The sequence below is a fragment of the Patella vulgata genome, chromosome 4 (genome assembly GCF_932274485.2).
Source record: "Patella vulgata chromosome 4, xgPatVulg1.2, whole genome shotgun sequence".
Taxonomy (NCBI): domain Eukaryota; kingdom Metazoa; phylum Mollusca; class Gastropoda; family Patellidae; genus Patella; species Patella vulgata.
Genome location: NC_065882.2, coordinates 26,741,519 through 26,759,454, shown reverse-complemented (window position 1 = coordinate 26,759,454; position 17,936 = coordinate 26,741,519). Strand labels below are relative to the sequence as shown.

The 17,936-nt window shown below is 32.5% G+C and overlaps 1 protein-coding gene across 1 annotated transcript; it reads left to right on the top strand.

Annotated features, from left to right (window-relative positions):
* The first annotated feature begins 410 nt into the window (after positions 1-410).
* On the top strand, positions 411-17,235 carry LOC126818885 (serine palmitoyltransferase 1). Its single transcript, XM_050546523.2, has 17 exons — positions 411-528; positions 923-1,097; positions 2,407-2,511; positions 3,485-3,588; positions 5,105-5,198; positions 6,541-6,613; positions 6,855-6,987; positions 7,684-7,813; positions 8,173-8,262; positions 8,525-8,632; positions 10,296-10,391; positions 10,803-10,899; positions 11,137-11,191; positions 11,539-11,656; positions 12,279-12,352; positions 13,078-13,181; positions 15,409-17,235. Exons 2-16 carry the CDS (start codon positions 1,029-1,031, stop codon positions 13,172-13,174), a joined length of 1,443 nt encoding a protein of 480 aa, XP_050402480.1. The 5' UTR covers positions 411-528; positions 923-1,028; the 3' UTR covers positions 13,175-13,181; positions 15,409-17,235.
* Positions 17,236-17,936: the final 701 nt, after the last annotated feature.

Here is a 17,936-nt window from a genome sequence, read left to right as displayed (position 1 = left end):
CTACACTAGGTCTGCCCCGAGTCTGAAATTTGGGGTATAGGGGTAGCTTGGGCTGGGGAGTAACATAAGCCAGGTGGCGTTAGTCTACCACTTCCGGTTTCGGAGTTATGACCCCCGAGCGAAGCTGGTCTGTTCGGGGTTGGCAGCTACACTAGCTCTACCCCGAGTCTGAAATTTGGGGTATAGGGGTAGCTCGGACCGGGGAGTAACATAGGCCAAGTGGCGTTAGTCTACCACTTTCGGTTTCGGAGTTATGACCCCCGAGCGAAGCCGGGTATCCTGCTAGTATATTTATATAAGGATAACTGGTGTTTTCTAGTTTTTTGCGTCACTTATCGTTTCTTCAAATGTGTTTAACCTGTTCTATCACATGCATAGAGTTATATACAGTATAGATGATCACATGACATCATAGAAAGAACTGTAGGTCTACTATTATATCTATGATGACATAGGCTTATGTTATAATGGCTAACACCAACTAAGTTTTTACGGCAGGCTATAGGCTAGATCTAGTGTTAGGCTAAGGTAAGTTATTAATTAATAAGTCTGTACCAGTAACTGTAGGCCTTAGTCGTAACATTTTTAAAGTTATATATAGATACTACTACTAGATAGCCTACAATTCGTTCTCTGCCTATCTGTTTTATATTTTAATAGTTTTATTATTTATATTTATTTATGCCAATTTGAATTATGGGGATGGGTCGGAAGTCGGAGACCGGGGGGATCTGGTGGGCACAACATGTCAGAAATGTCTAAACATACAGACCTAGATTCTTCACCCTTTCGAAATAAAAATATTATTATTATTATCATTTTAATAAGTGTTATGTAAAAGTTTATTTGTTGCCAATGTTGGGCTGTTTACACAACACAAGCGGTTACTACAGGCTTATCTCCCTTATTTCAAACTCTCTAGGAATCTTCTCCCGGAGGCCGAAATGGTAGTCTAGTCTCCGTAATCCAGTCATTTATTGATACGACCATTCGGCTGGTTAAACAAAATTGTGGCAAAGGCGTCAACCATGAGCTCAACGATGGCGATATTACCTGCTACTTGGGATATGTACGATCTTGTACAAAGTTTCTTACGGGTGATTATCTTTATATTCAATTATTAAAATGTTTTATGTTTGGTTTAAAGGAGCTAAATCGCTAATGATTATTTGGGACCTAAAAATTGACACAAGACTGAAGACAACGCATATATATTGCATAATGATTAAAATAATGTAATATGACCATGATTCATGGATGTATATAAACTGATTCACATTCAATCGTTTCTGTTTTTACTGTAAATTCTAATTATCTTTGTTCGGTGAAATACACCAGAAGTCTCAATCAAATGGCAATCTCTAGCTTCTGGTTATTCCAGTCTACACTGATAGTATTTATTCATATTGTGCATGCTCTCCAAATGGGGGGGTTGGGATGGCCTAGTAGTGCCGCACTTCGAGCTCTACCTCTGGCTTGCGGTTGTGGTTTCGATCCCTGGTGTGAGCATATGTGGCTAATTGGAGATAGGGGTGCCTTCTCAACCTTGTGGGTGTACTCCGGTTTCCTCCGACAGGAAAATGTCACTTTCTCGAGTCCGAAACGTTGAGGACATATTTTTTTGAGTGCGAAAGGTCGTCAGTCCGAAATATCATAGGCCCTGCATGCCCTAGGTCATAAGAAAAATGCTAACATTAACAAGGCTTTAAATTACTATGGTTCCCATAATTCCATGATTTCACCATTTCTCCAAAGCAGTAAGTTGCCGGGAAAGGGTGTTTTCCATATAGTTAAGCTTTAGATCACAAGATCTGTCATGTCAGGTGACCTGGTTTCGATCCCAGCATGTACGTACCAAGAAGTTTTAAACTGTAACACACAAGATGCATTGTGAATGAATGAATACAATTTTGAACATAGCTAGCATAAAACTATCCAAAAAAGCATGAATCCTCAACAGAGCCCCTCAGACACACACCCTCTTTCCCTCTACGAGCTTATCAATATCCCTCACTGTAGCAACAGAGAAGCCTCAAGGGATTCCGGCGAGGAAATAACTTGGATGATTGAATACACCTTTAGCCTATCAAGAGACAAGAACTGCAAATTTTAGTTGTTGGCTTATACATTTTTGTTCATTATTAAGGCCCACTGCCACATGAAAAAAAGACATAATTCAAATTAATTCTGTGTTCAAAAAAATAAAACAAGAATTTCTTTGATTCATAAAATCTGGATAGTTAAGCCAATACTGTGAACACATGGGCTTCATGTTGCTCAATTACTTACCGTTATGCATTTTTTAAATGTATTTATCATGTATTGAATACTTGGGTTGTAACAAAGCTAAATATGACAAAAATCTTTACAACCATATACACTAAAATAACATACTTAACTTTTCAGACACCTACTTATCATCTAGTTGTCGAAGTATGTTTAGTTCTACTTATAATAAAGTTGATATTCTCGAAGAGCTATAAACCAGAAAAAATGGTTCTTTCAGAAAAGGTAAGTTTGCACATTTAAAGTATTGTCAGGGCTTGCCACAAAGAAAATGATGGCAAGCAATTAACCACTAACGCAAAATTAACCTTAGGCGAGTATAACGAGTGGTTAAATTTACTCACGCAAATTTGCTTTACATGAGCAATAGGCCGCTTACCAATGAAGACAAAAAATCGTATGTGGAATAATATAGCTGTTTAATCAGTAACAAAGTGAATAAGTGAAGCACCATTACTTATGGACTATAATAATGACAATATTACCATGCCCCATGTTCACAAAGCATTCAGCAGACTTAAGTTGAGAATTTACCCAACTTTCAATGACTGTTTATGAGAAATATTCTTTATCCTGACTCATAAAACTTTGCATATAGTTTCTTATTGATGTATTTGATACAATAAAAAAACAAGTTCTATAAAGGGTTATATTGTAGTTAAAATAAACCAAACAATTTTGAGTAAATTCTTAACTAAAGTCTGAAAATGCTTTGTGAACTCGGGGGCCATAATATTACAGATTATATAAAAATTCAATTTAGACTGGTAATGGTATGTTTGAAATCCCCATGTAACCAATGGCTAAAAATTAAACAGTGACCTCTCTGACATCGTGTGCTGACATAATCAGATGTGTTTTCATTATTCAATATGGATTAGAAAGTGACGTAATTGTAACATACAGCAGGTTGATTGAGGACATTAGAATTTATTGAACGATGTGCGCGAGAAACTATCTACTCGCAAGTTTTGTGTATGTGTGAGTGATCGCTCGCATCTCATGGCAAGCCCTGATTGTCATTTCTAAAGGACACATCTTAACTATAAAATTTATTTGATTTTCATGATCACGTAATGTCAGTCATAATGTACCAGTATGTTCCAGTTACCATTACCAAAAGTGTGATTACCAATCCTTTGTTACTTTCCTTGTGATGATATTGAATGCAACTCTGAATGAAATATATTAATTACAGGAGAAAGAGGAACTTATAGCAGAGTGGACACCAGAACCATTGGTACCAGATATACCAGAAGATCATCCTGTCATACAATTAATGGAAAAAAATATTGTTACTGGGTAAACAAACATTTATCTACTTTGATAGGAATGAGGATGTAAAACATAATATATTATTTTTATTTGGGCAGCTATTGTTGTATTCACAGCTCATAATGTCATTCTTGTCTCTGTATCTGAAATATCTAGTAATATCCCATTGAAAATAAATTAGTCTTTGAATCTGTGATCAACTTATATTATACTGTGTCGCATTATACTATAGTTACAGGACGTATGGCTCTAGTCTCTGGAACCTTAAAATGGACGAAAATGGGTCTAAAAGCACATTTTAATGCTTAGTCAACTCTACATGTTTCTTTGTTATTATTTTGTCGTTTTTGAATCAGCCATTACTAATTACTTGTCTTGTAGGATTTGTTTTTCTTTGTTCATTACAAATGGCACCCGAAATCATAGAAATACACAACTCATGTACTGATTTTAAAATGTCCATTTTGTCTTAAATATTGGATATTGCTTCCCATATTTTCACAGCGAGATAAAACCTTCAATATTGATTGAAATGGACAAATTTTGAATTTAATTTGTGTTATAAATTTCGAATTTGATTGAAAATATTGAGTTAGCGATTTAGCTCCTTTAAATTCATGTGGCCAGCATATGGAATTAAATTTTATTCTATTACGAACCATAAGCAGCAAGTAACTGGCGTGGTTCTCCCTTGTCAGTGATGCAGGACGGAGGGGCTGACAAGGAAAGCTGTCTAGTCGGTCGGATGGGACGAAAAACCGAGGTCCCGTGTACACATTGGCTTGCACGTAAAATATCCCTTGGCAGTTGGAATTCGATATAAGAGTAGGCCGTAGTGCCGCTGTCCGGGCAAAATGTCCCTCATAGCACACTGTATGGCGTATGCCCGTCTTCATTAGCCCAAGTTAGGAGCAGAACAGTAGGACGTTAAACTCCATTTCATTTCATTTCAGCAAGTAACTACTTGGTAAAACTTTATTAGCTTTTCTTTTAATCCATATCAAATTGTCATTGGTGATGAGTCAAACGATTGTATCTGGCATATTTTATGAAATTCATGTTTATGATTCTTCAGAATGAGAATTTTCTTGCACATCTTTATAGTTGTCGTATTTCTAAGCCAATAAAAGGGGGTTTTATAGATATTGTTTCAACATCTTGTATATGGGGCATTCCAAAAAAAATATCAATATTGAGAGCAAAATTGTCATATTTCCTTGAAAAAATCCACTTTGTGTCTTAAAAGCATTACTGATTGGAAGAAATATCGGTATTGCTTTAAACAAATATCTTTGAAGATAATTCAAGCCAAGGTGATACTTTTTTGACGTTCGTTACTTTTGAAATAGTCACAGATATATGTGTAGCACACTTGTAAGATGATGTCTATTGATAACAATTTGAGTCTATATTTCGTTATTAAATGCATCCCATGCCATTTCTAGACCACAAAAGAGAAAATATTTAGAGAACATTTAAATTTTGTTTTATTTACATGGTATTATTATATACATGTTTTGTATTTAATTATGTTTATTTTCAGCCCACCAGGTAAATATATCAATATTAGACAGAAATCCTGTATCAACATGGCTACAATGAATTTTCTGGGTATGGTTGCCAATAAAACAATTGAGGTAACTATGAATGAGTTATCATCTTTACAGCTTATAACGATTTGAAGTGAAAGCTATCCCCAGTTGCATTTTACGAAAGAAGAATCAGAAATTCATACATTCACATTACCAATATGTTTATAAAATCAGACTGTTAACCCTTTCAGGCCCAAGTAGTTACGTTTTAAAATATTTCCTTGTTTTATGATATTTTATAGATGATTTGGGTTTGGTTAGGGTATCCACAACAGGGGTAAATTATTTTCAATACAAAAAAGACAAAAAAGTTTAAATTATTCTTGAAATCTGTATTTTCATCATAACTTAAATCTGCAACACTAAACAGACAATTCAAACAAAGACAACTATATTTTCTCAACAATTTGAAACAATAATCCATAGTTAAATTCATTCAATTAAAGGCGTAAACAATTTTAACTTGAATACAAATGTATAGTTAATTTCCAACCGCACTATGAAAATCTAGAAAACATTTTTTTTGATTTATTACCGCATAAGAATACATGTACATTACATTTAACACATTTACTCCGAGGGCGAGATTCGATGTTTTTCTTAGAACAAACCTCACATCGACCATGATTTTCTGAAAACATATATTATTTCACAGACCATTTGTAATTTAAAATCCCTGTGTCATCTATAAAAAGGATAAATTCAGAAATATCAAACAATTCACAAAGAAAAAGTCACATAAATTTGGAAAAAACGCATTGGTACCAGGACCCATATAGGTGTACAATCTGCCCGACGGGACTGATACGCCCCACCGAAAAAAATATGACAGCAATTGCAATTATTACCCATTTTTTATATAAACTTTATGAAACGGTTTTGATTTGGGTAATGTTTCATGAGAAAAATTCTCAATCATTTTACTTGCTTTGAACTTTCTCTGTGTCTTTAAACATACACAAAGATATTCTTACAAAAACATCACTGTGATTTTGTGTTTGACAATGAATTGCCACTCTACAAATTTCTTTGCACGAAAACTGCACTACTTCAGCCCGGCCATGGACCTATCTAAAACTGAATATACAAGAAAGTAATGAATATGTCTTGTCAAAATTTATGACAAAAAGACAGTAGAAATGTAAATGTATGACAGTGGTGTTAATTTTGCTTTAATAAAAGCTTTGGACTTCAGAAGTCTGTAACTTTATTTTTATTTTTTATTAGTTTTAGAGATGTAATAAAAAATACTGTTGTTATTAAAGTCAGAATTAGAGATATTTCTATAGAATAATTAGAAATGTGGCATTATTCTTACGATAAGGTAGATAAGAATATGGATACAGTTATTGTATATTTGTACAGGTTGTTTATGTGTTTTATTCAGGATGAAGCTGTACGATGTATAAAGAAGTATGGTGTTGGTTCATGTGGACCTAGAGGATTCTATGGAACTATGGGTAGGACTACAACTGTTCATTATTTAATTTTAAAATGCCATCACAAATATAGATTTACATTAAATTTTAACAACATGATGAGCATCAACAAAAACTGTGGCATGCATGCATGAATTTAATAATCCTGACTGTAAATAATAATAATAATAATGTACACTGAGAGACCACTAAATCTGTCCAAAAAACATGCTCTTGTAAAGGCAAATAAACTCATTGCTGATAATTGTCTTTATATTTGCAGATGTTCATCTAGATTTAGAAAGTAAATTGGCAACATTTATGGATTGTGAAGAAGCTATTATATATTCCTATGGATTTGCTACTATATCTAGTGCTATACCAGCTTATTCAAAGAGAGGAGATGTTATCTTTTGGTAAATAACTACTTATATATTCTATACCATGTTCCTGAAGCAACGACTGCGAGTTTTACAACATCTGGCCGTTGCTTGGTTACATCACAATTCCCCAACTTATAGCTATGTTATCTACAGACACCTGAGCAGTAGCGTCCAATCAGAGGTTGTGACATCGCGACCTTCACGGAAACCTTGACATTGAATGAACCTTGAAATTTGCAACTTGATTATCACATGTAGACATTCTAGCTTGAAAGCTCGAGACCTGGTATTCGCGACGATCGAGGAATCTGATAGGCTCACAAGCTGGGCTTGTACCCAATCGAAATTAGTGCCGAAATATGCAGGGTATTACGTGAAGGCCTTGATAAAATGTACGTAGTTAAAGCGAGATCAAGCCTTCTATTGAAGATGACTTGTAACATTTTGAAAGAGTAAATATGTCTACTTGTTAGAGAGTAATTTATGAATCACTTCTTGTAAAGTTATACACTTATTGTTACTGTAAAATATTAGAAAGTGATGAATACTTACATTCTCTTTAGTTGAATTTGGTACTTTGACTTTCCATCCAGCATGTTAAAAGATATTTTGGTTTCAATTTTTGAGAAATTGTGGAAAAACTGATAAACAAATACATAAATATCTGCTTCGGGAAGATAGCTGGAGTGAGATTAATGTTAAATATGAATTATATAATATTAATTGTAGTGATGAAGGTGTTAGTTTTGCTATACAGAAAGGTTTAGTAGCTTCTAGAAGTGAAATACAGTTCTTTAAACATAATGATATGGAAGATTTAGAACGATTGCTACAAGAACAAGCTGTTAAAGATAAGAAGGTAACATTTTGATAAACTTTAATAATATTTTTATACAGACGTACAAGGTCTTCTTGCGTCAACTGACTAGACTTGTTTTATGCTGACTTCCTTTTATAACTATAGTAGGAAGCCATGATGACCCTTCCCAATTGCACTAAGCTGAAGTCTCTGTGCATATCAGTTGAGTCTTTTCAATCTTTTATTAAAACCTAAGTCTCATAAATTTAAAAGTCTGTTATCAATAATAAAGTTATCAACAAATCAGTAGTTATTTAGAACAGTTATCCTAAAGTAACCTTTGATATATGAATATTAGTGTATTGGTTTGTACATGTCATCTGTTTGTTCATGAGATGTGATATTTTTGTAAATTTCAGAATCCAAAGAAAGCTAAAGTAACAAGAAGATTTATTATTGTAGAAGGCTTATATTTAAATTATGGTGATATTTGTCCTCTTCCCAAAATTGTAAGTAGGCTTCATATATAGGGTAGAAATTTACAGATGTTAAACATAAGTGCTAAAAAATAAATTAAAATTTGAAGAGAAAATTTAAGTGAAATAACCTCCTGGCGTGGGTGTAACTGGATATAAGATTAACTGATATGATCTCAGTGAAGCCACATAGATGTGGAAGACAAAATAATATAAAATTCTGTATTCATATTACTCTTCCTGTTTGAGACTAAAGCTTTTACGGATCTTATGCACACATTATTCTTTTCATTAGGTGGAATTAAAATGGAAATATAAAGTCAGAATCTTCTTGGAAGAAAGTTTTTCTTTTGGTGTGTTAGGAGAGGCAGGTAGAGGTGTGACTGAATATTTTGGAATTGAGGTAAGTTAATATAATGTTATAGTTATGGTCTTTATGATACATATACTTTATTTAACATTTTATGTGGATTTTTATTGGTTTCAATATAATCTGTGTATAATGTGCCGGTGTGAGTGGGTTGGAGGAACTATTAAAGGACAGTGTTGGTGTCAGTGTTGGTTAAACACATTCCAAATATAATTTTTAACACAGAGATCATTGCTATGGTAGGTGCGTAACGAAGATTTGAAGAAACGAGAAGTGACGCAAATAATGGAAAATACAAGTTATCCTTATATATAACTTACTGAAGGAATGGGCGATAATAGATAAAAGTTAGAATTTCAGCTCACTGATGACGAAAAGTTGTTATATGAGACTGTGAGAGGATATCTGACAATTACAAAAATAAATGATTGTCACTAGATAAGCGAACATGGTTAAAGCATCAGTGTGATGTACATCAGTTTTATGTGCGTATAGAAGTTATTTCCGCTGAACAAATATCTGGACAATGCTAATCCATAAATTTGTCTACATTGTTTCTGATGATTTACTTTTAATTCTTTAAAATTATCAATACACATATTCCATGTCCTAACAAATCTTTTACTGGGGGGGGGGAGGGGGAGGGGGACTAAGACATGTTCATGCCTAGGTAATGTAACAAAGACAATTAGAGTTGAATTCGTCTGTGTATAGTAGGACATTAAACCCCATTTCATTTTATTTCATTTTGTCTGTGCATGTATTGGTCACATACTAATGGAGCTGGGTGATATTTCACTTTTTCTGTATAAAAACCATCAAAAATACAGTCTTCAGACAAATATCGAAAGGTCGAACATACCGCAGTATATTGCAGTTTTGATTTTTCTATGAAAAAGTGTTTTCTATTCATATTATTTGCCATATTTTATTGCTTAATGATGAGTAAATAGCAATAAATAACGTTACAAACTCCAGAGTGTTCATACCATGAAGTTAGCAAACACCGTTAGTGCTTTGTTTACACCACATTGATGTTTTTAAATCCGCAATTAAACAAACTCTTTTTTTAGACAACACTGATTTTTCAAAGTTTAAAATTTAATGTTCTTGTATTGAATGGTAAATGTAAAATTCATTTTCGAAAAGACTTACACTTGGATTAGAAAAACGAGTCTGTTGCATGTGTTTAAGAATATCCTCCAATCGTAGCTATAAAAATGCACATGTTTTTATTACCCATTTTATACCCCCTTCATATGTAAATAATCTTAATTAAATCAACCTGTCCATAATATCATAAATAATGTATTGAACTTTAAAATTGTAATAAACAACAACAATATAGACCAATAGTCTTCGTGGCTAGATCTATGTTGAACCCAATCATTTGTTTGTTAATATTATATATTTATGCTTAATTTTTAATAATGTTGATTACAAAATGTCAAGTGAATTATCAGAGGGTATGTCCAACTTTTTATGCATGTTTATTTTCAGTTGAAGTATGATAAACAATAAATTACTGACATTTTATAAAATATCGCAATATACTGATAATATCTCGATATTTTCTAAAAAATATTGCGATATTTGTTTTCAGGGATATCGCCCAGCTCTACATAGTAATCACTAATTGTCCACAATTTCTAGTCTTCAGATATTGTTATTTCCTATATTTATATGTACTATATAGGTTGATCAGATAGATTTGATAACTGCATCATTAGAAAATGCTATTAGTTCTATTGGTGGATTCTGTGTGGGTAAAAAATATGTTATAGATCATCAGGTTAGTACATTGTTAGTATTTGAACATTATTTCTATAAGGATTACAAATTTAATTAGTAATATGTAGCTATGTTCAATAAGTGATTTAATTACCTTCGTCACTGCCTGTATTTCTAAAAAGCGAAGCAAATCAGAAGTGGTGGACAGGGTAGGTGGTGGGATTTAGCTTTTTAACAGTATTGAAATCATTTCTGTCATGGTCCAGTAAATTTTTATATAAGAGATGTGCTGTGAATAGAATAGTGTCAAAATAAAATGTGTATTTGATCTGTTGAGATTGGTGAAATCATTTCTTATTTAGTTGGTGCATGCCTTGTCACCTGATATTCTCATTTTGGATTCATGGTCACTGTTTGTTGTTTTGTGAGAATAGAATGATAAAAATAAAATATGTTATTATATTATATATAGAGATTATCAGGTTTAGGATATTGTTTCTCGGCATCTCAACCACCATTACTAGCTGCTGCTGCTGCTCAAGCTTTGATGTTAATGCAAGAAGATCCTGGTAGATATTATTATTATTATTATTATTTATAGTCATCTGATATCTCTCTACACAGATTAATGATCTGATTTTCATATCAAAATATAACCTGCCTCAACTGTCTGAAGAGGCCTTGTGCATATGAAATTAATGAAGCATTGGGTATTTTGGTCAGTTTTTGACAGTACAGAAACTTCAGCTGTGTTCAAGTTAGATTGTATAAAATTGTGTATGTATGAAGGATTATTTTTATTTTAGGTATGATGATCAAGTTAAGAGAAAACTGTATAAAACTTCATGAAGGCTTGACTAAGTAAGAATACATTCCAATTATCTTCTTGACTAAACTTTAAGAGAATTATTAAGTAATGAATTTTTATATACACATTTAACCTGAGAATATTGTAAATTTGTATCAAATGGAAATATTGTTAATTTCTTTGGGATTGGGAATTGTAATTTACTCCATAAACTATTTGTCATATTTTTTCATAAGTCTATTTCCTGAACATGACAACAGCTTCTTGTGACTCAATTTGTGGCTCTGTTAAACCCAAATTAAAATCATCTTCACACGCAAAATTTTGAAACCGAAAACCTGTTCCAGCCATTTTAAAATCAAATGACTTAGTCTGTCACTATGTATTTTATTAATTTCAGTATAAATGGCATTAAGGTTGTAGGTTTACCACACTCACCAGTCAAACATCTACGACTTGTTGAACCATCAGATGATAGAGATCTAGATAATCAAACATTACAACTAGTTGCTGATAGGGTAGGTCATAGTCTTCTTTGTGGACAATAAAACTTGAGTGTGGGTTACAATGGACAAGTAATAGCATGGAAATATTCCTGAAGCAATGGTTATGAGCATTTGGTTAATACAAAATCATTAGGAGTACGATTACTTTTATACTTTATAAATGGAAATGTTATTCGGGTCTGCACGGTTGAGGCACTCTCATGCTCCATCGCTCACCTATTAAAGTCCAAATCTAGGTGCATATTTTATTGTTCTCCTCAGTTCTCCATAATGGCTCTCCCCAACTGCATATTTTATTGGATGTTATTCATGTTCATTCTTATTTACTTTTCATTAATTAGCTTGGTACAAATGTCTAGCACGATCACCCAATATTTTAACCTGTTATCATTTCCTTCATAAGAATCGGGTCGCCATCACACTATTTTAATAATTTTCCAACGCAAAGAAATATTCACGGGGGCAACTAAATGTGCTTTACACACAAAATATATATCCATCCAAAAGCACTCCCTATTATTAGCTATTAATATGATAAGTAATGTTCAGTTATTGTGTTTTTACAGGAAAATATAAATGTCAGGTACAATAGTGATTATTATTGATATGTATCATGTTAATTGTATATTATTAGGCTATAGAGAATAATGTGGCATGTACTGTAGCCAGATATCTAGAAAAAGAAGAGAAATTTCTTCCACCTCCTAGGTATGTAGCAAATTTGAAGTTTATTTTATTTTCACACGGTCTTCCTGAGGTAGCAAAAAAAAATTCATGTCTAAAGGTGTATAAAGAAGGGTTCGAGTGGTCTAAACCATAAGGTCTGTTATCAAGTCAAGTGGAGTATTTCAATCCCACACTTGGGCGTGACAAGAAGTAGCACAGTCTGCCTAATCTCATTGATTTTCTCTAGGTCGTCCTGTTTCCTCTCACTGTTAAAGACCCCTATTCACTAGCAATTTATTAGATTAAAATTGTACCATATGTTAGTCACGAAATGACCTAGGTTGTGTCAAGTGGAAGTTAAACCCAGTTTCTCTTTCTCATAAAGGTCTAACACTTAAACGTTTATATCAAATAATTTTAATTAGAGTGGTGAGAAATTGGTATAATGTGTATATAATCACACTGCAAGTACATACCACTTTTATATGGCCATTTACAGACTTTTCAAGCCGAGGCCTCTTTTGTCAGGAATCGTGTCTGTGTGACTGGCATGGAAAGTGTGCTTAGTAATTGGGATAAAACACAAAATTACCTGTATACACATTACCTTTCGTGTAAAAAAAAAACCCACATGTAACCCTAGAAATGAAATGTTACCATAGTCTCAATATGACTGAAGTATTGTTTTCACCAATATCAAACCCCATTCCATTGAATGCCACAAATCTCAAGATAATTCCTAACTTTTTAATACATTATATTTTCAGTATTCGTATTGCTGTTAATTGTCAGTTAGAATCAACTGAACTAGATACAGTTATCAGTGTTTTAACTAAATCTTTTAATGAAGTTTTTGCTTTATAAAATAATGGTAAGTTTTATATTGTATGACTTTTGAACTTTGAAAATAATCGAAATATCATATAATACTGTTTCGCCCCACATCAGACCACCTACAAAACTAGTTGATTGCAATACGAAATTTTAATAGGGCAGCCGTGTTCTGTCTATAATGTCTATAATATAGAAAATATTGAAATATTCTTGGAAACCCAATTATAGGGTGCCTCACCATAAATAAATATCTCCAAATATATTGACAATTATACCAATTTATTTATGTAACAAGTCGTAACTTAGTTCTTCACAATGGTCATGAACAATTTAAACATCATTAAAAAAAACTAGACTGGAAAGGAAAGCGACATGTAGACATTACATCTGGACATTTTTTAGTGCAAAATAGATTACGTGCCCTTGCTTTGAAATTAGTTGCGCTAAACCAATCTAACGACTGTTCTCTGGCTGATAGACAGGCCTGGAAAATCAAAACTATTTTCTACAAAACATAACAGAAAGTTGAGGTAGTTTTACCTGTATGTGACATATTTAAATTGAAGCGAATTGTATTCTTTATATAATTTTACCTGGCATTAAGTTGCTTTATTCCCATTCGTTCCCTACATTATCTTGTCTCTGGTTAGAAATGGTTCCACTACTGATGTCTGATGTACTGTCCTAAGGCCTTCCTTTGAGCAAGTTTTGTAGTAAAATGACTACAAAAAAAGTTACTGGCCTTTAACTCCCTTAATTTCCAATTACACTGACCCCAATGTGTACTGTACATAGCTTAGCATAAAATAAACCAATTCCCATTGAAATAAAGGTGAAACCTTACCGCATAATTAAAATCAACTGCTATGCAAAATTTCTGTTCATTTTAAAAAGGCCACTGAACCAGAATCATGTGATTATATGTCACTCAAAAATACAGAAAAACTGTTCGGTAAGATAAGTTTAAGATTTCAGTGTTCCACTCTTCACTATTTGTAACATAATTACTTATTTCCATGCAACCTGTGATGATATGTGTTAAATATTTCATGCAATATTCATGTATATTTGTGATTTCCATTTTTTTTTTTGTGGCTGTTGTGAACTAAAATTCAGCATGAATCCTGTTTAATTATTTAGATGAATAATTTGTTGATTAGGCCAATCTCTATCACGTTTTATTATGATTTTACAAGAAGAAACAATTGATTTTTAACTGTTTACATGTCAAACAGGAAGTAAACAAACAAGTGGACGTTGTCTGTTTATAAGGGAAGTAACTATCATTTATATACTAGCAACGCTGTATTCTGATAACTGCTGCATTCTGATAACCAATTTTGTTGACAGTTGTTCACAAGGGTACTTAACAGTAGGATGACTGACCTTTAAGTTCATGTATATCTACATGTGACGTTATTTACATCATTTACATCGGTCTAATAACATAAACTGATCCGGGCAGAATGACACCTTTTACACCTTCCCAAATTTTTTCATGTACCCATTTACACACAATAGGAAATATTTTTTATCCAGATATACTTTCAACACATTTATTTTTTTTTTCTTAATAATTTAAAACATTATTTTAGAATTTAATTTGCAGAAGAAAAAAAAGTTAATTTTGAGAGTTACAGTAACTTCCACGATTTATGACAATAGAGGTCCAAATTTTGATAGAGAAACAACATCTGGGTAGCTTAAACAAATTTCATGATGTCATTATTTATGTACCTAGTTTTGTCATCTGAGATAATGTCAAATTCTCCCTAGTTATCAAAATGATGCTTTCCATATAAAAAGCATGATTTTTGCATACATGTACGATGTTGGTTATAAATTTAATGGTGGTTAAATAACAATAAACCTGATAAATCACATACATCTGAAAAGTAAAATGTATTTTAATGTAAAGATTAAAGACATATTGTATAACTAAACATGGCTATATGAAAAAATCAACAGAAACCATTGTGAAATTTTAAAGACCATAACTTGGAGAAAAAAGAATTTGGAAGTACTTTTTAAAACAAACCATTTTGGTCCAAATGTTTTTTTCTCAAAGTCAAAAAATTCAGGCTAAGTTATGGTCTTTTAAATTTCATAATGGTTTCTGTTGTTTTTTTAAAAAGTACTTGTGTACTACACAAGTACTTTTTAAAAAAAAACATTTTGGTACAATGTGTACAGTCTTATGAACTCTATATTTGATCTTTATTCTGGTATGCTGGTGCTTTAAAAATATGTATTTTTTATTTCAGATTCCTCGTGTAAATTGTGTGTTCTACAGCATAATAATATATATTATCATGTATTATAATACACAGTACAACTACATTTAGAATGTCTATAGACTCATACTTTATATATACACTGACAACTTTATAGGATAAACTAACTAAAATATATTACATTATCTTGTTTTATGTTCTTAATATACCATAGAAGGATTCGTTTGTATTGGTTGTTTGCTGCCAATAGGTCAATCATGTGCATAATATGAGACCAATGTGTTGAACATTGACATATAGAATGTGGCTATGCTGTATATATTTTGTAATAAGAGTACAAGATATTAATGCACTGTTTTATTATCTCTTTTTGTTATATTCTACATAATAGATGTATATCACAAACAGAAACTTCTGCTAAGTAGAGTGGTACAGAGGCTTATCTGTAATTTTCTGTTCATTCACTTGCTTCAAACAACTAATTGCACCAAATAGGTGTCACATGTCCTGGCATGATGAGTGATGTGTGACCTAATACTTCTGTATAAAATATAATCCTTGAGTGGCATTTAGGTGTATGCCTGTAAATTGTGTTGTGGATCTTATAAAATATGTCTTACCCTTTCCATCTTTAGCAAGAATAAGCTGGTAATAAAATTAAAAAGATCAATGTTTTTATTTATGATTATTTGTGTCTGTCTACATGCTTGTTAAAACTGATTATTTGAATCATATATTTTAACTGTTTTGCATTTAATATCATTTCATGTCATTTTAACATTGCAGCTTGATCAAAAAAATATCCCAAAACACTTTAATATTAATTTGTGTATATAGTATGTTGTATTTATGTTTCTATTCTTTTTATACTTATGTTGTAATTGTGTACAATGATTTATATATTTTTTTTGAATGGACAGTCTCTTTAGCAATGTAAGAACAAGAGATTTATCAGTAAAATACTCCTGGTTTTAATTCAGTATTCTGTAAGTGTTATCACTCAGAATAAGAGTTTATAAAGATAAGACAGTGGGCAAAAAATAAGTCACTACATATGACCTCAAATACCCTGCGACATTATTTCCCAGAATAGTTGTACTGATTATAGAGAACTTTTATATACATGAATTACAAAATATAATTATGCAATTATATTTAATTTTGATGTGGAATAACAAAAATAGAATCAAGTAGATAATGGGTTTCCTTCACAGGGGATATTTTAGTTGCCCTCATTATCAAAAGTATCAGAAATTTTATTGTACAGTACAAAATTTTGTAAAATAATGAGGTAACAAGGTAGTTGATGTCACATTTGGTTGGTTTATGGCCAATTACCTTAAATATATGGCAATGATACTCATATTATATCAATCCTTGTGTTGACGTTGAGTGGAGCTTATAGAGTATACATACTACTAACTCTTTTGTTTATATATTTCTTTTATATATTCTTCACATTCTAATAAGTATTAAATTGATGTTTTATGAGAATTGTCTTTCTTCATCATGATTTTTATACCCCCACATTCTTTTTTTCAAATTTTGATGGAAATTAAAACATGTTGATATCCAAAACATCCCGGATCCTTTCAATATTGGCGCATATCGGACGTAACTTACTGTATTATGGCCCCGGATTGTACGAAAAATCACATGTTTAGCTTGTGGCCTCTCTAGATGTCACAATTTTTATTTGATTTTAAAAACCATTGGAGGTAACATCTTGGATTATGGTCCCTGATTGTACAAAAATTGATGTTTTAGCTTGTTCTGTCCATCCCTTGCAAAATATGGCATATCTTGCATGGCAGCTGCTTGTTTATTGAATAAATTTTGGGTTTCAACTATTCATAATGCTGTTTTAATTATTCAAACCTGTTGCAGGTCTCTCTTTTGTCCTTAAATGTTATATAAATTATTAGTTGGACGTTTATTAAAGATAACCTTCCCGCGTACAAACTGGGTGATTTGAAAATATATACTCTTCAAAAAAAGTAGGGAATATTCAGAAACAATACAAAACTGCGGCAATGCACTACTGTTTTTATTAGAGGTAACCAGTGTATGTTGATAACGGGCCAATTGCCTACACATGAACATAAACAGTTCAAATGGGCGGCTTATATGACGGCCCCATTTCACTCGCAAAGAGATACACTGTCAAAAGTGAAAATGGACGTTTTTGATTTTTGTCTTAATAATGAGTAATTGCTCCACCAATCCTCAGACATTCAGCAAATCGTCGTGGCATGCTCCTAATCAACTGTCCAATCCCGATTTGGGGCAATCTGACCCATTCCTCTTGCAGTGCCACGGCCAATTCTTGCAGTGTTGTCGGTTGACGTTGACGTCGACGAACACGTCTCCCGATCAAATTAAACGTAACACATTAAAGCAAAGATACGCTAAACAGTAAATCTTATGCAAGAACCGATAGGAATGCTAACATGGATAGATAAACCAGCAAGCGGCAGTTTTCATCCAATATCTACAATTGGGGTAAAAATGTGATTATGTTGACACTATTCAGAGATGTTTCATAAGCTCTAAGGACA

What these genes read in the sequence shown, in the direction of transcription:
- LOC126818885 (XM_050546523.2), top strand. Translation starts at nt 1,029, where the DNA reads ATGAGCTCAACGATGGCGATATTACCTGCTACTTGGGATATGTACGAT. An exon ending in CTTCATGAAGGCTTGACTAA is followed by an intron (nt 11,192 to 11,538) that starts GTAAGAATACAT and finishes TATTAATTTCAG; the next exon opens with TATAAATGGCATTAAGGTTG. An exon ending in AAATTTCTTCCACCTCCTAG is followed by an intron (nt 12,353 to 13,077) that starts GTATGTAGCAAA and finishes TTATATTTTCAG; the next exon opens with TATTCGTATTGCTGTTAATT.